Here is a 22,380-nt window from a genome sequence, read left to right as displayed (position 1 = left end):
TTTATATCTATCTATAAAATAAAGAAACTCCTTACTTCATCTTGTGTACGTTGTAATTTTGGACTGTTTTCATAGAGAACCAGAACCAGAGCAAATAGAGACATCAGAAGACCATGTCCAAAATCTCCAAACATCACGGCAAACAGGAATGGAAATGTGATAATAGTGTAGGGAGCTGTTATATGAAGAAACATGCAGGTTGTCATTCTATTTTCCTTATTACATTCAAACACTGGTGCAAAGTGAAGTAATAAAAATTCAAAGCAGTTTCTCATCTTGGCTTTAATGGGCTGGATGGGAATAACCCACAGTAAGCCCTGGTCAATGGAGTTATCAACGGTCTAGGTACTTCTATAAAAGTCAGTGCCACTGAAGTAAATGGGACTGACAGGCAATGCCCGTTACAGTCCCTACTAAACTTTTAATGATGTGCCTGGTAAGAGAAGGTAATGGTATGCTCATTAAGGTGCCACAGCCCCTTCAGCTGACTGTGAGGGGCTCCATTAACTGACCCCCACTGATCAGATACCAATGTCTAATCCTAAGGAGAGGCCATCAATATCAACGTCACAGAATAGCCCTTTTAAAAAAAAATGAGTCTTAGATATAAAACATACCTGGATTTACTTCTCTGTAGGTCCCAATGCCATATGCATCTACTATACTCTGAAAGCCAGCAGTGAATTTGTTTGTACGTATTAATGTTGGAGGGGTCTCATTGCTGGGAATGCGGTTTATGAAGGAGGGGATAGAAGCACCGCTCTTTCTCTGTATAATGAGAACATTCAATGCGTCCATCATTTCAGTGTAGAAGTGAATATCAAAACACATCAAATGAATTACATATCTGCTCAAAGCTTGTTGTACAGCAAGAAAAAAACATCTTACCGAGCCTTCCTCAAGAGCTCTTTTGAGGTTCTGGAGATCTGCCACGGGACACCAAACTTCAGCGATTAAGCACTTATTAGTGACATCAAAACTACAAAAATTCAGCACATGGTAAATGGCCTTCATCTTCTTGACCTGGATAACCCAATTGTAGACCAACTCCGAGGCCTTAAAGAGAACTTGTCTCAAATAATCTTCCGTCTGGTTTATCACCTACATGGAGAGGTAAACATGCAAAGTTACATGCATCATAGCTGAGCAGACAATATAGACATGTTAAGACCAAGACTTTCACACAGCCCAACGAAAAGAAGAGGTACGGTAACAGGTATTATTGGCATAATCCATTCACAAGGAAAGGACGGCAGAAGAAGTTTTTCTCCTCAACTCCTCAGGTAAACTGGACTATGTTGCAGACTGTTCTGTATTGGTAGTAACCAAGCCCTACCACACACTGCCATGATTTTCATTTGATCTTGTTCTGAAGCAGTTTGTAGTAAATGGGCAAAAAGGAACAATTTTCGTTTTTCTACTCATTGCCTTAAGGGATATTGCCTCCTTCCCTGTACAGCTGAACGCTCTTTCGTGAGACTTTAGGTCCAGGGGTGGAGAAGTTTTCACTGCCTGGCCCGTCAGTCTTAGCGGTGGTGGTGCGGTAAAGCAGGCAGGGAGCCGAGCCTCTGGGTGGAACGGCACCATCCTCACATCATATTATATGAGACAGTTTTTCTACACATTAAACCCACATAAGGAAGTGGGACTAAAAGCATTACATTCAGCACTAGGGCTGAAACGATTACTCGATTAATCGAGTAATTCGACACAAAAAAATCCTTGATGCAAATTTTTTGCATCGAAGATTCGTTTGTGTCATGTGACCACGGAGCGGGAGTGAAGCGCTTGCTATTACTCCCGCTCCGTGGTCTCCCGCTGCGCTTGGAATACTCGCCTTTCCAGCAGGGGGCCTCCGGACACTTCACAGTACGTCCATGGTCCCGCGCTGCTCTGACGTACAGACGCCATGACCTGACACACTGTGTGACGTCTGGCGTAGAGCAGTGCAGAACGATGGAGTGTCGGCAGCGCCCCTGCTGGAAAGGTAAGTTGGTGAAACCGAGGGGGTGGGGCGCGACTAAGGCCAGGCGCCTGGAGTGCACAGCGTCATAGAAACCAGTGACGCTGTGCAATCTGGGTGTCAGGAGGAGCATGGCAGCAGAGATTATGGCACAATGGGGTCAGAGCTGATGGCACAATGGGGGCAGAGCTGATGGCACAAGGGGGGCAGAGCTGATGGCACAAGGGGGGCAGAGCTGATGGCACAAGGGGGGCAGAGCTGATGGCACTGGGGGGGAACTGATGCACTTGGGCTGATCGCACAGTGGGGAACAAGGGTGTTGGGGACTAATGGCAGGGGGTCTGATGAGTTTTTATAAAGGAAAACAGTCTATTATTTTTTTCTTATTAGATTACTCGATTAATCGTAAAAAATAATCGATCGAATACTCGATTACTAAAATAATCGTTTACTGCAGCCCTATTCAGCACACATCTCAATTCTGGATTCATTATCATAAATCTGGTGACAGGTGCCCTTTAAATGGACAGGATCAGCAATTTCTCATATCCTGGCCACTGCCACAAGCTGAATGTTAATGATGGGTGGTGGAATTTAATTTAACAGCAACAGCACCCACAATAAATTTTCTTTTACATCTTTCATGTCTTCCATCACTATAGAAATAATATACCTACACCATAAACCCATACTATACCTAACCAATGCATTTTCATTATTAAACAGCAGGCATACAGTAACCATCCTCACCGCATGAAGGTCTTGAATTCTTGTGTTCAGCCCAGATATGATTTCTTGCCGTTCTTCAGAAGAGTTTGGGTAAGGATACATATGACAATGGTAACTGAAAACAAATAAGGAAACATCATTTAGAGGTATTCCCTTAGATATATAGCCTGGTTGAAGCTGGCCATAGCATACAGGCTGTGAGAGGTGGTTGAAAACAGTGGAGCAGGGAGCTTTTTCAGTACACTCTACCTCTCACGGTCACCAAGTTTGGGCGAGGTGGCACAGGGGACTCCCGTTTTAAATAAAGGTGCAGGTACCGTATCTATCAGATATTTATGATATATACTCGTAAACTCTGCAATGTCCAATTAAATTTCTATTTTTTCCTCACTGTATGGGCAGTTTCTATTCACCTGTTGTCCCTAATTATACTTATAAAATTGGAGATATTTTTTTAGTTTTTTACGTTATGTCATCAAAATAAATCTTAATGAAATTCCAAAGTTCTATTAAAGAGGTAAATGGCTGCAGCAGTGCACATGACCACGGATGGGACAGCACACTTCTAATTCGCCAGTGCCGGAGCCTCGGCACTGGAACAGAGCTCTGCTAAAGAGCTAAAGTTAGTGGCATTTTACTTTCATTTACACACTTTCACAGCCACAAGGAAAATTTGTTTGGGGGCCAGATAACCCCTTTATTGGGGGCCAATACCACATTTATATAGTTTTTTTTAAATCAGATACTTTTTATTGAAGATTTTCAATTTTAAACACAGACAGAACACTGTCCCCCCAACATAACCCCTTGAGACAAGAGCATAGAAATAATTTTGCATCATATGGTCTGACACATCGGTACAGTACAGTAATTTTACACATTTCAATATTTCAAATCAGTATAGCATAGTTTCAGCAATATGGCACATTCTACAAGATCACCTATTCAGGTTCCCATGTTATGTGACACCTTCATCCTGGAGCACTCATTTTCCCAGACTAACCTTTCAATATCACATTCCCTTTATATTACTTCTCTCCTCTCACCTCCCCTTCCTGCATACCTCTCATACATTCCTCACTCACTCCCACATTCAATCCCTTACGTTTGTAGATTATAATGTTCAATCCAAAGTGACCATATCTTTTCAAACTTTTTCACACAGTTCCTCTTTTGGTATACATAGTTTTCTAGGCTAATCAGCACATGCACCCTTTTTACCCATTCATCCACTGATGACATTTATATAGTTTTACTTGTATTCTTGTACTTTAATACTGTAGTTTTTATGGATACCATTTTGGAGTGTGTATGACTTTTTAAAGCACTTTATTAATTTTTTGTGAATGGTGAAGCAATTTTTTTTTCATTACGACGTTCACCATATGAAATAAATACATTTATATTTTATCAGCACTGGCATTTTCAGAAGTGGCAAAGCTAATGATGTCTTGTTTTTTAAATTTTTATATAATATAGGAAAAAAGGGATTGATTTAAATTTTTATATATATTTTTTCAAACTTTGTTTGGTTATGACTTCTCCCCACTCACGCCAGGTCTAAAAAAGGAGGAGTGGCGTGAGTGGTCAATGGGACGGGCCAGCCTACCTGTCTCATTTACCATTCTCTACGCCTGTTTCAGGTGTAGAAAAAGGTCTAAACGTAAGACAGCTCGGATGCTGTCTTACATTTAGAAGCAGCGCTGGATATGCCGAAGGTATGAAGAGGCCGGCGCCTCTTCATAACTTCGGCGATCCACCCCCAGCGACGGGGCTTTATTAAGACCAGCGTCTAAAACGCCAGTCTTAATAAATGTGCCCCTTAACCTCTTAAGGACACATGACGTATCGGTACGGCATGTTGTCCTGGTACTTAAGGACACATGACGAACCGGTACGTCATGTATAGTTCCGATCACCGCCGCCCGGCGGGCGGTGATCGGAACCCGGTGCCTGCTCAAATCATTGAGCAGGCACCTTGGCTAGATGCGTCGGGGGGTCCTGTGACCTCCCCATGTCAGCGATCGCAGCAAACCGCAGGTCAATTTAGACCTGCGGTTTGCTGCGGTTTCAGGAGTTTCTGATCCCCGCGGTCTGTGACCGCGAGGATCAGAAACTTCAAATAAGCTTTATTTTAATGTTTAACCCCCCCCTGCTGCCCTCTGTTATCTGCCATGCGTTTAACCCCTTCCATGCCGCGGTCCGTAGGGACCGCTGTATGGAAAAGGTTAAGAGGGAGGGAGCTCCCTCCCTCTCCCATCGGCGCCTGCTGTGCCTTTTCAGCCCCCGATGGTAGCAGGGGGGGCGGCACCCTCCCTCCCCATCACCCACTGCTCTGCTGTGGCAGCGAGTGATGTTTACCATGGCAACCGGACGCCTTCACAGGCGTCCGGCTGTCCATGGTGCTGATTAGACTTCTGCTAAAGGCAGAAGTCTAATCAGACTTTGTAAAGTGAAAATACAGTACACTATATAGTGTACTGTACTGTATTATACAGACATCGGATAAACCCATTTATCACTGATTAAAAATGAAAAAAATAAAATTCCCTACACATGTTTGAAATCACCGCGTCCATAACGACCTGATCTATAAAACGGTCATGTTACTTTACCCGAACGGTGAACGCCATGAAAAAAAAAACAAAGAAAAAAAAAAACTATGATTAAATTGAAATTTTGCCCACTTACTTCCCAAAAAAGGTCATAAAAGTTATCAAAAAAGTCGTTATAGTATCAAACCGTCACCTCATCCCGCAAAAAATGAGACCCTACCTAAGATAATCGCCCAAAAACTGAAAAAACTATGGCTCTCAGAATATGGAGACACTAAAACATGATTTTTTTGTTTTTGTTTCAAAAATAAAATCATTGTGTAAAACTTGCATAAATAAAAAAAATAGTATGCATATTAGGTATCGCCGCGTCCGTGACAACCTGCTCTATAAAAAATATTACATGATCTAACCCCTCAGGTGAATACCGTAAAAATAAAATAAAAAAAAAGGTGTAAAAAAAAAGAATTTTTTTGTCACCTTACATCACAAAAAGTGTAATAGCAAGCGATCAAAAAGTCATATGCACCCCAAAATAGTGCCAATCAAACCGTCATCTCATCCCGCAAAAATCATACCCTACCCAAGATATTTGCCCAAAAACTGAAAAAACTATGGCTCTCAGACTATGGAGACACTAAAACATGTTTTTTTTTGTTTCAAAAATGAAATCATTGTATAAAATTTACATAAATAAAAAAATAGTATACATATTAGGTATCGCCGCATCCGTGACAACCTGCTCTATAAAAATATTACATGATCTAACCTGTCAGATGAATGTGGAACACCTAAAGGGTTAATGACATTTGTAAAATAAGTTTTGAATACCTTGAGGGGTGTAGTTTATAGGAGGGGGTCATTTTTGGGTGGTTTCTATTATGTAAGCCTCCCAAAGTGACTTCAGACCTGAACTGGTCCCTAAAAAGTTGGTTTTTGAAAATTTCAAGATTTGCTTTTTTTTTTTAAATCAAATCGTTTTTATTAACAATAAATACATAATAAAACATAGTACATTACGTTGTGTTTTCTTTTCTTTACATTATCCACCGTGTGGAATCAGTGAACAACAGTAATCATAAGTATATCACCACTCAGTTTAACATGAATCCGTACAATACGTGTTCGCTTGCTAAAGCAAATAATTTTGGACATAAAATTACCAGTAACTTAACCTTCCCAACCTCCCTCCCCCCCTTACCCTGCCCTAACCCCCCCAACCCTAACCGCTGGTCTTGACCGTCACAAGCCTATATAACCACATGAGTGTGAGATAACCATTCACTCCACATTTTATCAAACTTCTGAGGACACCCTCTCTTCACATACACCCCTTTTTCAAGTATCAGCATGTCATGCACCTTCCGTTCAAACTCGCTCAGTGTGGGCGGACTCCCCTGGATCCACCTCATAGCAATCAGTTTCCTGGCCACATATAGCAATCTCCCCACAGCGACCCTAACCGGTTCATTCCCTCCAATTTCAGACACATACCCCAGAATACACACCTTAGGATCTTTTTGAATTTTCAATGTCAGTTTACTATTTATCATATTTCTAACTTCCACCCAATAATTACCAACTACTGGACAAGACTACAGCATATGCAACAAGTCTGCACCATCTTCCATACACTTTGGGCACTTGTCATCACTTCTTACTCCTATCTTTTTCAGGAACACCGGTGTTTTGTACACTCTATGTATGATAAATAGTTGGGACAGTTTGCCCTGTTCACTTAAAGACACCTTGGGGACCGCTTCTAATATATCTTCCCACTTATCCTTAGACATATCTCCCACGTCAGCCTCCCATTTTTTCATTCTTGAAAGCGGATATCCCTCTAAGAATTTTCCCAGTAAGAGAGCGTACATCTGTGATATTAACCCTCTTTTTCCCCCACCTGTCGGAAGAACGAGCTTATGGACCACCTCCATTTGAGCTATCTCACATCCTTTCCGCAACGTGACCTCAAGGGCATGTCTTATTTGAAGATATTTATAGAACCACTCCCTAGGGATATTAAATTCCTGCTGCAGGTTTTGAAATGACTTACATATTTTGTCCTTAATTAATTGTCCAATTCTCGTCACTCCATATTTTTCCCAGTTCCTAAGTCCTGGTATGGCAACTAGTTCTGGCAACAAGTGGTTCTTTCCAATAGGAGAAAGTTCACTAATACCTCCCACTCCTCTTAGCAGCTTCACTTTTGCCCAAACTTTTTTCATAAGTTCAATAAGAGGGAGTTTATCCCTCCCTGCATGCATTCCTGAGCCTTCCAGAATGCCCATGAGGTCACGACTGCCCAGCCAATGCTGCAATATCTGCCCTGTCATGTCCGGTGCTTGTAGATCAATCCATCCCTTAAAATGCTGACATTGGGACGCCAAAAAATAAATCCATGCGTTAGGGACAGCTAGGCCCCCTTCCGACTTAGAATACTGTAATGTCTCCAGTTTTATCCTAGCCTGTCCATACTTCCAAGTAAGATCTCTAAATATAGAGTGAATTTTCTTAAATCTATCCAGAGGGATCCAAACTGGAGCATTATTCAGTATATATAACAGCTGGGGCATCATAACCATTTTTAAAAGGTTAACTCTACCTACCACCGAAAGAAAGAGTCTACACCATGACCTCACTTTAAGCCTAAAAGTAGCCAGCAATGGGGACAGATTAAGTTCTTCAAAATCCGCCAGCCTCGGTGTTATATGTAACCCCAGATATTTAAATTTATCCACCCAGGGCACCAAACTATCTACTTGTCTTCCTGCCAGGGCCTGCCCGTCAATTGGCATCAAAGAGGATTTCTGCCAGTTTATCCGCAGTCCAGAAAAGCTACCAAATCTGTCAATCAATGCCATGGCCGCATCCAGAGACGCACCAGTATCGCCCAAAAAAAGTAGAGTATCATCAGCGTACATAGCCACTTTATTGTGCAGCTCGCCGTATCTAAACCCCTCTATACTAGTCGATAAGCGAATATGTGCCGCAAGCGGCTCTATTGCAAGAGCAAACAATAAGGGCGACAATGGGCATCCCTGCCTGGAGCCCCTGGCAAGGGGAAAACAGTCTGACAACCCTCCATTAGCTCTAATTCTCGCCTTAGGACTAGAATACAGAACCTGTACCCATTGAATGAACCGCTCACCAAAGCCCATAGTTCTCAGGACCCCCCACAAATACCTCCATTCCACACTGTCAAACGCCTTAGCGGCGTCAAGCGCAAGCAAGGCCCTGTCTCCACTGTTATCCGCCGGAATATTTAAACTAGTGTACAGCCTACGAAGATTAATAGCCGTCGATTTTCCTGGCATAAATCCCGTCTGATCCGGGTGTACTATGGTCAGAATTACTTTGGACAGCCTGTTCGCCAACACCTTCGCCAGGAGCTTAACATCAGCCGTGAGAAGTGAAATTGGCCTGTAGGTATTTTAGGATCCTTTCCAGGTTTAGGTATAACCACAATTATAGCTTCCTGCATCGAATGTGGTAGCGAACCTGCCTCCAATGAGTGCTCAAACACCTTAAGTAATTCAGGGAGTAATATCCCCTGCAGCTTTTTGTATACCTCTACTGGGAGGCCATCAGCTCCAGGCGCCTTACCACTTGCCATGTCCCCAAGTGCAGCTTCCAGTTCCTCAAGTGTAATCGGCTCCTCCAGCCTCTCTCTATCCTCTTCTGACAGCACCGATAACTGCGCCTCCCCCAGGAAATCATTCAGAGCCTCCTCAGAACTAAATCCAGTGGAAGTATATAGAGATACATAAAAGCTTTTTAAAATATCTAATATTCCTTTTGTGTCCTGGCTACTGTTCCCCATGTCATCTCTCAATTCCTGAATGCAAGAGGAGCCCCTCTGGGCCTGCGAGACCACCGACAACAAGTGACCCACCTTCTCTCCTTCCTCAAAAGATCTCTGACGATAAAAGCTTCTCTTTCTATCCGCGGCCTGGACCAAATGACATCTCAACTGCTCCTGGGCTACCACCAGCGCCTCGCTACTAACCGTGGTGGGGGATCTACTAAACTCTCTCTCAGCCTCAGCCACTAGTACATGCGCCTTGACATCCGCCTCTCTGGATCTGGATTTATGCTTGTTAATTTCTTTCATCAGAACTCCCCTCAGGAATGCTTTCATGGCGTCCCATACACCTGATACCGAAGCCGACCCTGTATTAATAATCGAAAAATTCCTTAATTTCCAGAGAGATCCCAGATAGGTCACCCAACACATTCAGCCAATGAGGATTACACTTCCACAGCCTCGGTCCCTGTCTGAGCACCCCCAGGCACAAGTCAATCTGCACCAGAGAGTGGTCTGACAACGACCGAGGATGATAAACGACATCCTTAACTAGTGGTAGCATTATGTCGTTAACAAGGGCCAGATCTATACGCGATAGCGAATGGTGCGTGGCGGATCTACACGAGAATTCACGCTTATCTGGGTTACGCAATCTCCATACATCCTGTACTCCTACCTCACCCAAAATATTCCTGAGAGCCGCACTCCCCGGTGAACCACCTGCTCCTTCCACCCGGCATCTATCTAGGGAGTCATTCAGCGTGCAATTAAAGTCCCCAACCAACAGCCATGGCAACCCAGGGAAGTCCGCCACAAAGCCCATGATCTCTCTTATTAGCGGAGAAGCAAATGGCGGAGGCACATACACAGACACCAACACCACCTGTATTCCATCCACCTTACACACAGCACACACATATCTACCCTCAGCGTCCACACAATCCTGCATATGTTCATACCTGATACTACTATGCACAATCATACTTACACCTCTAGAATGAGAGGAATGAGTTGAATGTAACGCATGAATCACCCAATTTTTACTCATCCAGTTTAAATTTTCTCCAGTCAAATGCGTTTCCTGAAGGCAACATATAGCCGGCTGAAACCGCCCCAGATACTGAAAAATACACTGTCTTTTCCGCGCATCAGCCATCCCTCTCACATTCCAGCTTAAGATTCTAATCACCTGTGACATGGTAAAACTTCAAACCATATTTGAATCTCACAGCCCACTCAGATAACATTCGCTCATAGTTCAAGACCTTAACCCTTCCCCCCAACCTTCTCCCTGCCCCCCCACCCCCCTCCCTCCCTCTCGTAGTCAGGTTACTGTAGCTGGGGATCACTGTCCCCTCAGTATCCAATTCACACATTAAAACAGGGCAATCCGAGAGCAACCTGCCCCCCAACCTACAATAAACATAACAGTTTATAACACATTTCCTCAGGTAGAGAATCCTCCCCACATCTGAGAAATACATTTTACTTTCTTTACCACCTGCTCCCTCCTCAGGATCTACCATGTGGTAGCATTACATAATACACTCCCTAACTGGTGCAACATTTAAAGCAATCCTAGAGTGCAAATGCATATATAACGTGAACATAAGAAACATATATCTGCCTCCTTCAAGTGTCCAGGGCTCCACTTCTCAATTGTCGCTCGTGGACGTCCAGCCACTGCGCCGCCTCCTCCGGATCTTCAAAAAATCTGGTGGACCCCAATGCCACCACCCGCAGTTTAGCAGGAAACAGCATAGCGTACTGGACTTGTAGAGCTCTCAGCCTTTTCTTTAGAACCATAAATCTACTTCTCCTCCGCTGCACTTCGTTGGAATAATCCGGAAATATGGACACTTTAACCCCATTCAGGACCATCTCCTCATTGTCCCTTGATTGTCGCAGGATAGTGTCCCGGTCTTTAAAATGCAGGATCTTCGCCAGTATGGGACGGGGAGGTCTGCCAGGCGGAAGTGGCCGCATGGGGACTCTGTGCGCCCGATCCACCGCATATAATGAGGATAGACCTTTTTCATGAAATAGTTGGTGCAACCATTTTTCCACAAATTCGGTGGCATTATCCCCCTCAGTCTTATCTGGCATACCCACAATCCGCAGGTTATTCCTCCTGGACCTGTTCTCCAAATCATCTGTTTTGGCGTATAACGCAGCTATATCTTTAGCAGTTGTTTTTGCCGCCATTTGCAAAGGCTGAATAACGTCCTCAATAGTGGACACCCTCTTCTTCAATTCAGAGGTGCGTTCTGTGATTTTGTGTAGGTCATGCCTAATTAAAGACACATCCGACCTCAGGCTGCCAACCTGTACTGTAAGCACCTTCAGTGTGCTGTTACAACTGGCCACAGCGGCCATGATATCTTTAAGAGTAGGCTCTGCATCAGCCACAGGGCCTACCGCGTCTTTTGCCGGCCGTGCAGGGGTTAATGGCGGCCAATTCACCGCATCCAGGGCCTCCCCATCAGTGGATTCATCCTCCTGTCCAGAGGAGACATGAGCGTCCATCTCCTTCTCCTCAGCCCAGTCTCCCCCAGCGCTATCCGTGCGAGCAAACCTGCTCAGCTTTGCGGCAGCCGTCTGTCTCAGCTTGGGCTGTAAGGCCGGCCCCTCTTCTTCCTCGGCGCCATGCCGGCTCACCTCTGGCCTTTCATAACGCGGCCCTTTACCGGACTTCCTAGGCATGTCGGCTCTCAGAAGTTTAGCACAGCACCCTCCTGTCGCCTCTCAACCACCAGGTAGGAAAGGATCGGAGATGTAGGGGGTTGCTACCACTCTAAAATCAGGATGTCTGCAGGAGCTCAGTGCGGTGCGACCTACTCCATGCGCTCTCAGGCCACGCCCCCCTCAAGATTTGCTTTTAAACTTCTAAGCCTTGTAACATCCCCCAAAAATAAAATATCATTCCCAAATTGATCCAAAACATGAAGTAGACATATGGGGAATGTAAAGTAATAACAATTTTTGTAGGTATTACTATGTATCATAGAAGTAGAGAAACTGAAATTTGCTATTTTTTACAAATTTTTGGTAAATTTAGTTTTTTTTTTTATAAATAAAAATGAATTTTTTTTACTTCATTTTACCAGTGTCATGAAGTACAATATGTGGACGAAAAAACTATCTCAGAATGGCCTGGATAAGTCAAAGTGTTTTAAAGTTATCACCACTGGTCAGATTTGAAAAAAATGGCCTGGTCCTTAAGGTGAAATATGGCTGTGTCCTAAAGGGGTTAAAGGGAACCTAAATCGTTTTTTTGACCCAATAAAAGCACACAGAGCTATGGGGACTGGGTATTGCGGATGTGCTAGCGGCGATCTAGCAGCCCATGTCCTCAGCTCTATACCCAAAATCCAGGTGACAGGTTCCCTTTAATGTTCATGTATACAGGGAATGCTTTCAATCATTTGATAGACCACAAAAGTCTGTTGTGTGCAAACCCCTTCAATTTTACTCACCAGTCGCAGATCTTCTTGACTTTTTGTCCTATTTGGTCTCCCCAATAAGAAACTACAAACACAAACCACTTAGTTGGCTCTTCCTATAAATTGAAGACAGACACCAAATAAAGAGCATGTTAAGCACATACAAAAAGTGTTCTGAGATTTGGTGAACTTTACAAAAAGCTCAAAAAACATTGGTTGCTAGGGGCAACTAAATCCGTTTTCCTTTGCACCAATTTTAATAAATCTCCCCAATCAGATTGATCCTTTTATTTTCCAAAAGAGCGCTGAAAAATGAAAGGCGTAGTCTGATTGGTTGCTATGGGCAACTAAACCAGTTTTGATAAATCTCCCCCATTGTTCAATCATGCACAGAATTGTACGCCCTTGTCCCCCTTTATGAAGTCTATAGCCACATGAAGCAATGCGGTCACTGAAGACACACTTTCTAAGTGTCCCTCTGGTGGGATTTCCATCAATAAGCTATAATCTGTGGGTAAAAAAAAGCTGTAAATGTTTTTTTTTTTTTTTTTTTGTTAAATCAGATAATTTTTCTTTTTCTCTTAACATACCGTACACAAGTACAAAGCATATACAGCAATAAACCACTCAAAAAACTCTCCCTTCCCGTGCAGTGTCCTCCGTTTCTTCAGTAAGTTCTATACTTGATCCCCATCAACAGTTAACCTCTCCATCCTCAGCTGCATCCTGCAATGATCATCTATGGGCAGTCCTACTTCTCTGATCTAGGCTGACTACCAACCATGATCTCGTCAAGTCCTCGGAGGCTAAACCAGATCTTACAATCCAATTCTCCCATTGTTTTTTATGTGCTCCTCTTTTCAGGTAGATTCCCCTTGCCAACCGAACCAGATGATTTACAGCCCCTATCAATGGGCTGTAAATCATTAAATTTCCTGCAACGGCACCAGATGGAGTATTACACAGTCCCCATTCAAACCAGTGGGTTGTCTGCGTACTGCAGGACAGACCAGAGACTTTGTAACTGCTCCGGCCAAGTGATATAGACTCCTGAACAGGGGCCATACTGCTATTAGCTCCTAATTCCCTAACAGGTTATATAAAAATGCTGTTTCTAAACCAGACAACCCCTTTAACAAAGATGCATGTCTCCGTTAAACTTAATTTCACTCTATCAGCTGTCTCTACACATTTTTTTTTTTTTTGTGGAGCATGAAACAACTGATGCATGTGTAGTGCAGCGTCTATAGACTGATGGCGTCGGACAGCAAAACGCAGTATGCGCCGCTATTTTATACCCAGCATCACAACTGATGCACCGAATGAATATGAGGAATCCCATAAAAAAGAAAAAAGTATGGGATCAGTTCTAGCTTCAATTTCCCTCTGCCATTTTCTGTACCATGCCAGAGGGAAACTGATGAATGTAAAGCGGGCCTTAGCAAGTTCTTGAAGCCAGGTTGATCAAAAATGTAACGTGACAATCAATTCAACTAAGGCTATTTTCACACTGGCGTTTTGGTTTCCGTTTGCGAGATCCGTTCAGGGATCTCACAAGAGGTCCAAAATGGATCAGTTTGCATTCTAATGCATTCTGAATGGATAAGGATCCGCTCAGAATGCATCAGTTTAGCTCCGTTCCGCCTCCATTCTGCTAGCAGCGTTTTGGTGTCCGTCTGACGAAACCGAGCCAAACGGATCCGTTTTCACTGACACAATAGAAAACGTATCCGTCCTGCATTGACTTTCAATGGTGTTCAAGACGGATCCGTTTTGGCTATGTTAAAGATAATACAAACGGATTCATTCTGAACGGATGCATGCGGTTGGATTATCTGAACGGATTCGTTTGTGCAGATCCATGACGGATCCGCACCAAACGCGAGTTTGAAAGTAGCCTAAGCTCTAAAGCTGGCCATACACATTAGTCTTTTATTAGTTGAATCTGTCGGAGTGGAGGATTCAGCCGACACACTGTGTGGGAAGCTCCCGACTCTACTCCAACAGATGATGTCAGAGAAGACAAGGACCTGATCCTTTTGTTCTCATGGGACATAAGCTGCCAAACCGAACATGTATGGGGAAGACAGGGGAGATAGCTGTCGGACGAACATTCGGCTGACCGCTACTGAATGCGTATGGCTGCCTCACGTCTTCAATAGAGTTTATGTCAAAACACCAACTCACCGTATCAGGATCTTTAAGATACTCATCTAGCTCCCGGTACGTCAGGATGGTGTAGCCTTTACAAGCTCTCCAGAGCATTTTCTCAAATGATTCTAATTTTGCATAGTGAACCAAACCAGAAATAAAGCTGCAGACAGAAAATAAATCCATTAATTGCTTTCGGAGTAAATGAAGTTAGTGCAGATATCATACCGAGGTCCCCATTCACACGTCAATATTATGGTTCATATTCTGCATCAGTATTTGTAGGATAAAACTAAAATTGGAAGATACAGAGAGAAAGCATAATGGAAATATTTGTACCACTTCTAATTTTTGAACCCACTCCTGGTTTTGGCTTGAAAATAATGATGCAAACACTGATCAGACTCATCATATTTGAATGACACCTCAGGCCTAATTCACACGTCAGTGTTTTCCATCAGAGATTGTGAGCCAAAACCAGATGCTCTGTGTAGCGGCTCACAACCACTGACGTGTGAATTAGGCCTAAAGCTCATACTGTTCACTTCACGTTCATAACCTACATTTGGCATATACACCGGGACTCAACCTGTAAACAGAGCTCCATTCAGCCAACAGAGGAGAAAAGAGTGCCCCTCTGGTCTTTGTTGCTCCTGCTTATACAGTGGGATATTGTGCAGCCTTCTGTTAGGGTATACATCAGGAGATCCTTAAAACCTAAACTTCCAACATAGTCTCTAATGCCTTATTCACACAGTCAGTGATTGGAGCCTCCACAGAGATCAGGTATAAGGGAAAGATCTGCACCTGTTCTGTGTTTAGAGCCGCACTTGGTTTTGGCACAAAATCACTGATGAAAATCACTGACCAAACACTGACGTGTGAATGAGGCTTAAATGTGATGTGAGCCGTGGCGATTTTGTTGCAAGAATCGATTGAACCTTTACATCCTAAGAACAAAAAAAAACAAAACTAGTACTAGTGGAAAAGTGAAATAACTTTTTTTTATGAATTAAAGGCAAATGCCTATAAAGGGTTAAAGAGGACATGTCATATTTGTATTCCCCATTGTGAAGAAATCCCCCTTTTTCTAAAGTGACCGGCAAAAACACCCAAACTTATGGAACCATTTTGGGCAGCCCACCCAGGGTGAACCGGTCACAGAAGACTTCCATGTTTCTTTGAGAACCCCTAAACCGATCTGGGTGAAATTTGAATATGTTGATCACCCAGATCAGGGCTATCTCATGTATAAAGGGGTGTTCCAGATATTCGGGAAACTGTGACTTTTCTGCCTAGGGATAATCAAGTTGTTACTTTATCAGGCTTGATTATCTCCAGGACTAGGGGAAGGAATTGTATGTTTATGCTGGAAGGGTTTTATGTTTCCATTGTACTTGATTGGCTATACTGTGTCCCTCCCTGTGGGATGTCCCCTTGCATGGTGACTTGCATAAAAGCCTATGTGTGTTAATAAAACCGTGTTCTATTTGTACCCTCCTTCTTGACTTCGGCTGATGTTTGGGGATTCGCATGCTTTATTAAGGGAATCATCTTATAAAGTTATTGGCATTTCGTATGGAATTAGTCTACTTCAACTGCCAAACGGAGCGCTATATTCACCAGGCTCGGGCGGTTCGGGAGGAAACTACCGAATGTGGTTTAAATATACTTTGTTTCCTTACACCCATGAACTGACCTGTTGTATTTGCACTTGGCAGTTGAAGGCCTCTGTGTTGGTCCCATGTTCATATGTGCCTGCATTGCTGAGAAAAGTGATGTTTTAATATATGCAAATGAGCCTCTAAGAGCAACAGGGGCATTGCTATTGCAGAGAGAGCTGAGCCCATTGCCCCTAGAGGCTCATTTGCATATATTAAAACATTATTTTTCTCAGCAATGTGGGCACATATGAACATAGGACCAACACAGATGTCTTCAGCTGCCAAGCGCACATACAACAGGTCAGCCAGTGTCATAGGTACAAATCTGCTGACAGAAGCCATTTAAAGAGAATCTGTCACGTTAACAATGCAGTCCTATCTGCAGGCAGCATGTTATATACTTTTGTAGGAAAAGAGTCAGTATAACTTGTAATGTATTCATTTGAACCGCTGTTCATTCTGAGCTTAGAAGTCACAAGCACAGTCCTACTCCATGTAAGGCCTCTTTCACACTGGCGTGTGTGGCCCGTTGCCATATTGCGGCCCGCATTTTACGGGCCGCAATACACAGGCGCCGTTCCGTGGGCACTCCGCATCACAGATGCGGACCCATTCACTTGAATGGGTCCGCAAATCCAGAGATGCGGAATGGAACGACGGAACGGAACCCTACGGAAGCACTACGGGGGGTTTCGTCCCGTACTTCCGTTCCGCAAAAAGATAGAACATGTCCTATCTTTTTGCGCAACGGCCGGATTGCGGACCCATTCAAGTGAATGGGTCTGCGATCCACTGCGGCTGCCCCACGGACTGTGCTCGTGCATTGCGGCCCGCATTTTGCGGGCCGCAGCACGACCACGGGCCGCACACGCCAGTGTGAAAGAGGCCTAAGACTGAGCATACCGCTATAGCCGTCAGTAACTGGACCGTCAACATGATCACCAAGGTTCTTCTACTGCTCAAGTTTTGTAGGTGTTCCTATAAAACAATACGTCAATCTGCTCAGCTCCTACTGCTCTATAGCATGCTGGCTTGCATTCCATTGCTAATGATTAACTGTCCCTCATTTCCCTGCAGTGCCCCAATCATTGTCTACCTCAAGCTCTTCCTGGGCCATCATCATTTCTCCTCTTTGCTAAGACCCAAAAGACCACCCACGTTCTGTGTCCATTCTCCCAGGTGGCAGGGATTGGACAGAACAGCTTCAGAGTCCAGAAGAAACAGCACACAGGCGTATAGCTTCAGAGCTACACACCAGAGCTTATTCTGCCCTCCCTAAATGTATAAGCCATGCCCATCAAACTGGGGACAACAGTGATGTGCCATTGACTTCGCTGGCCGTAAGAGAGGACCAGGAGCCTAGAACCATACATCACAGGAAGTCTTGTTGATAAAAGGTTAAAAGTCACTTTACACTGCCAAATTACCTCTTGGCCATATCTGGTAACCTGAATCCCTCTGTCTCAGTGTTAGGAAAATCCATCTCACCTTACTTATCTGCATGGCAAGCATGATGGAAGAAGCAGAAAAGACTCAGGAGACTTTCATTACTGTGGTGGGACTGGCCTACAAAAACGTAATTGACAGAATGGGGCACTCGGCACTGACCCGAGAATGTTTAAAATCTCTCTCAACTTACCCCAGTTTGGCTCCAAGTCTTTGCATACAAGTATAGTCCATTAAGGATTCCTTCTCTATCGTAGGAAATTCTTCATAACGGGCATGAGAAGACGTTTCGTGCTTAAAAGGCAGAGTTTTATTATAAATGTGATAAATAATGAACACTGTGCATTTTATACAAGGCCATTAAACACAAAAATGACAGGCAAGAAATCATAGCTACATGTGGAGATAAGAAGCAGTAATGACATCCTCAGGATGGGCCATCAATATCTCAGTATCTCACTGGTGGGGGTCCAACACCCCGACTGATCAGCAGTAGCTCCAGTGACAGAGCTCCATCTCCTGCGCAGTGGACAGAGCTGGTTACGGACGACAGGCCATCAGTATAAAAGTCCTGGACAACCACTTTGAGGCTGCATTCAGACGTCCGTATGAATGATCCGGATCCGTTCCGCAATTATGCGGAACAGGTGCAGACCCATTCATTTTCAATGGGGCAGGAAAAGATGCGGACAGCACACAGTGTGCTGTCCGCATCTGCACTTCCGTTCCGCGGCCCCGAACTTCCAGTCCACAGCTCCGCAAAAAAAAAAAAAAAAAAGAACATGTCCTATTCTTGTCCGCAATAGCATTTTCTATTATAGTGCCGGCCATGTGCACATGGCTGGAGTCAGTGTTTTGCGGATCCGCAAAACACTTACGGACGTGTGAATGGACCCTAAAGGGAATCTGTCACTAGGTTTTTTAGGGTCCATTCACACGTCCGTAGTGTATTGCGGATAAATAAAGAAGATAACTGGAATTTGGATGCTGGTGCTACCATTTTTATTTAAGCAGATCTGCGTCGAGCAAGAAAATTGAAAGGATAAAAAGGATGTGTCCCTGGGGTATACTTGGCCTCCTACGGTGCTGTATTCCCAATAACAAATAAAAAGGTATGACAAAACAAAGGTATTCCAATAAAATCAAGAGGCACAAGGGCAACTGTGCTCTGTATGGTCATATGTTACTGGCCCATTTGATGCTATGATGCCTTGGTGTATATGTATGTGACCCCATCGGACTGTGACTAGCTGCTGTGTTATCAATAACGCTCTGTATATTTTGAACACCGAATGTTTTTGATCTGGAAGAGATCCAATAAAAACAAGGGCAAGAGAAGGAAGGAAGTATACAATGAGAAGAGGAAAAGTCAATGGTCAAGAACCTTAAATATAAGAAATATTCAAAGTAGCAGGACAGAAAACAAAGGTCCGCCATGGGAGAATTTCCATCCATCCCAAGGGCAATATCCATATGAAACCAGAAAATGTCGTAAGGCAGTCAGGGACAGGTAGCCGAGTTTATCCTACAGTCTACCAACATTCTGAGGGGTAGTCACTAATTACCTCCGATGATCGCTGCACAAAGCTCTTCGTCACCCTCAGCATGTGCGCATACTCAGTCAGCTCCAGCAGGTTCTTCTGCAGCTTCTCCTTGTTCTTATTCACTTCCTTCAGCTCAGATTCAAGCTTCTGTAACTGTTCCTACAAAACATAGGACATACCCAACAGAGAAAACCCTTGTTAATTAAATAACGTGTGTACTATGTCTGCTAGATATATACAGTAAAAACGTAGAAAAAAAGAATTAGACAGCGAATGGGAAGGGGCTGTTACAACCCGTGATATACATATAAAATGAGACAGTAGGGGGTCATTTATTAAGACCGGCGTTTTAGATGCTGATCTTAATAACCCCTGCGCTGGCGGTGGATCCGCCGAAGTTATGTAGAGGCACTGGCTTCTACATAACTTCGGCACACTCAACCGCCGGTCTAAATCTATGCCTGCTTCCTTGCTACCGTAGATTTAGAACATTTTGTATGCCTAAAGCAGGCTTAGAAAATGATAAATGAGATGGGCCTGGAGGCCCGCTCCCTTCCCCACCACGCCACCTTTTTTAGACCTGGTCGTGAACGGGGAAAAGTTGCAGATTGCGGCGAAAATAACCTGGTGAATATCAGTTCGTAAATAACCCCTAGGTGACTACAGTCTGTAAAAGAGACATTAAGCTAGATTTACCTGTATTTCCAATACATGTTTGGGGAGGGGGGCCGCTGGCCGCACACTTGCTTCTGGAACAGCAATGTCAGCCTTTTTGATCTCCTGGACCAGATACCCTGGCAACCAAATAAAATACACATATGAACACTAGCTTCTGAACACAGACTGTTGTCAGGAAGTTCTTCAGAGAGAATTACCAATGTTATCTATTACATTTTGCATTGGAGTTGGAATCACAGCAATTTTACACAGGAAAAATTATGTGCAGGAAAATGACCCTTAAAGAGGTTTTCTGGTTAATAGTGATGACCTATTCTCAGCATTGGTCATCAATATCAGATCGTTGGGGGTCCGACACCCAGCACCCTCACCAATCGGCCGTTTTTGTCAGCCAATGGTGCCATAACACAGTGGATGTGGCTGGAAGCAGACAGCTCCATACACTGTGTAGTGGCCGTGCAGGTGTACTGCAGCTCAGCTCCGACTCAAATGAAATGCGTTAAGCCGACATAGTCATTACACAGTGGATAGAGCTGTCCTCCATTGGCTACTGACAAAAAACTGTTGATTTCTAGAGGTTCCCCACCAATCTGATACTGATGACCTATCCTGACGGTCTGTATTTCTTTTTCGCTACAAGCCAGAAATGTTATCTTGATAAGATTACAATTTTTATTTAATCTACCGGCATTGTATATTTCTATTATCAATGTCAGCTTACCTTCCACAGCTGTGGAGACCTGTGTACTGAGCTTCTTGGGTATGAAAGCTTGCAAACGGAAATACTCCAGCACGAAGACCATCTCCAGTTTCCCCCACTCAGCCCCTCTGACATGAGCATCGGCGCATTTCATGCTCCAATGCTCTCCCTTGCTATGCACCGAATCGCACAGGGCAAGGGCTTTTTCTGGAGATCCGGGGACGTACCTGTAAAATGGCTAGGACAGTGCTAAAGCTCACCCATCAGTGCCGGTGACATCACCGGAAACAGTGCTAGGCGGAAGCCTCCGCCTAGCAGTGTAAAAAATATAAACAGAAAAGTATGAAATGCTCCTATGCTCATGTCAGAGGGGCTGAGTGAGGGAAGAAGGGGGGGGCTGAACCCGGACAACCCCTTTAAGAGAACTTACTGTTAATTGTTTGATAACTGCTTTCCATCTTTTTCAAATCCCCTTTCTCTATGAGCCACTAACAGCAGCTAGAGACCTTCAGAAGAACACAGCAAATTTAGGAGGTAACTTCTCCTATATACAGCAGTATTTAGTACTTGCCTTTTGAGCCCCATGTAGTCCAATAAACAGGGAAAGCGCAGCTCTCCAAACCAATTTCTTGCCATTTAAAAGTGAAACATGGACTGTTTCCGCACACCCATGGGCTGGTGAATAAATTTCCACTTTTTACAGCAAGAAATATAATTTAATGGATTTGACAACAGCAGCTCTCACACTGGCCTACCTGAAGACCATTCAGAAGCCGACTCCGCTAAATTAATTTGGCACATTCCAGCACACTTCAGATTAAAGGGCTTGTACAGGAATACCAAAGTTTTAACTGATGCCCACAGACTTACCTGATGCTCTGGTCCTGAGCGCAGGGCCCCACGTCATTCTTCTGGTTTGTGGCTTGTTTACTTCTTCCACGGCATGGTCACCTGCTCCAGTGCCAGATTCAGCATTGATGGGTCTCTTGTGGACATGTCACTGCTGAAATCAGTCAACAGCTGCAAAAGAGCAGGTGACCATGGCCATGATGGACAGGAAGTAAGCAAGCTGTGGACTGGAGGAAGCAGGCACGCCGGAAAAGAGTGGTCGGGGAGCAGGTATATAATATATATATATATTACACTGAACAAAAATATAAATGCAACACTTTTGGTTTTGCTCCCATTTTGCATGAGCTGAACTCAAAGATGTAAAACATTATCTACATACACAAAAGACCAATTACTCTCAAATATTGTTCACTAATCTGTCTAAATCTGTGTTAGTGAGCACTTTTCCGTTCCCGAGAAAATCCATCCCACCTCACAGGTGTGGCATACAGATCCTTGCAATATGGGGCCGTGCATTATCCTGCTGCAACATGAGGTGATGGTCGTGGATGAATGGCACAACAAGGTGGGATGGATTATCTCGGCAAAGGAGAAGTGCTCACTAACACAGATTTAGACAGATTTGTGAACAATATTTGAGAGTAATGGGTCTTTTGTGTAGGTAGAAAATGTTTCAGATGTTTAAGTTCAGCTCATGCTAAATGGGAGCAAATCCTTTGTTCAGATTATATATATATATATATATATACGGAGGCAAGCTGAAGGCATCAGTTAAAACTTTGGTATTCCCAGACAACACCTTTATAACAACTACAGTGCTCCCTCAGGGCACAATGGCCCAAAGATA

General features: G+C 43.9%; 1 protein-coding gene across 2 annotated transcripts in view; it reads right to left on the bottom strand.

Moving 5' to 3' along the window:
* Nucleotides 1-22,380, bottom strand: part of ATP6V0A2 (ATPase H+ transporting V0 subunit a2) — a 61,709-nt gene that overhangs the window by 25,749 nt on the left and 13,580 nt on the right. For both annotated transcript variants that reach the window (XM_040416215.1, XM_040416216.1), the window contains exons 3-11: nt 20,000-20,097; nt 19,325-19,462; nt 17,953-18,053; nt 14,686-14,812; nt 12,532-12,614; nt 2,714-2,807; nt 889-1,101; nt 618-768; nt 36-175 (exon numbers count right to left, since the gene is read on the bottom strand). In XM_040416215.1, the coding sequence (XP_040272149.1) occupies nt 36-175; nt 618-768; nt 889-1,101; nt 2,714-2,807; nt 12,532-12,614; nt 14,686-14,812; nt 17,953-18,053; nt 19,325-19,462; nt 20,000-20,097 (1,145 nt within the window). The remainder of the gene's footprint in view (nt 1-35; nt 176-617; nt 769-888; nt 1,102-2,713; nt 2,808-12,531; nt 12,615-14,685; nt 14,813-17,952; nt 18,054-19,324; nt 19,463-19,999; nt 20,098-22,380) is intronic.

Source organism: Bufo bufo, chromosome 2 (assembly GCF_905171765.1).
Source record: "Bufo bufo chromosome 2, aBufBuf1.1, whole genome shotgun sequence".
Taxonomy (NCBI): domain Eukaryota; kingdom Metazoa; phylum Chordata; class Amphibia; order Anura; family Bufonidae; genus Bufo; species Bufo bufo.
Note: the sequence above shows the minus strand (reverse complement) of the source record. Positions and strands in the feature narration are given on the sequence as shown.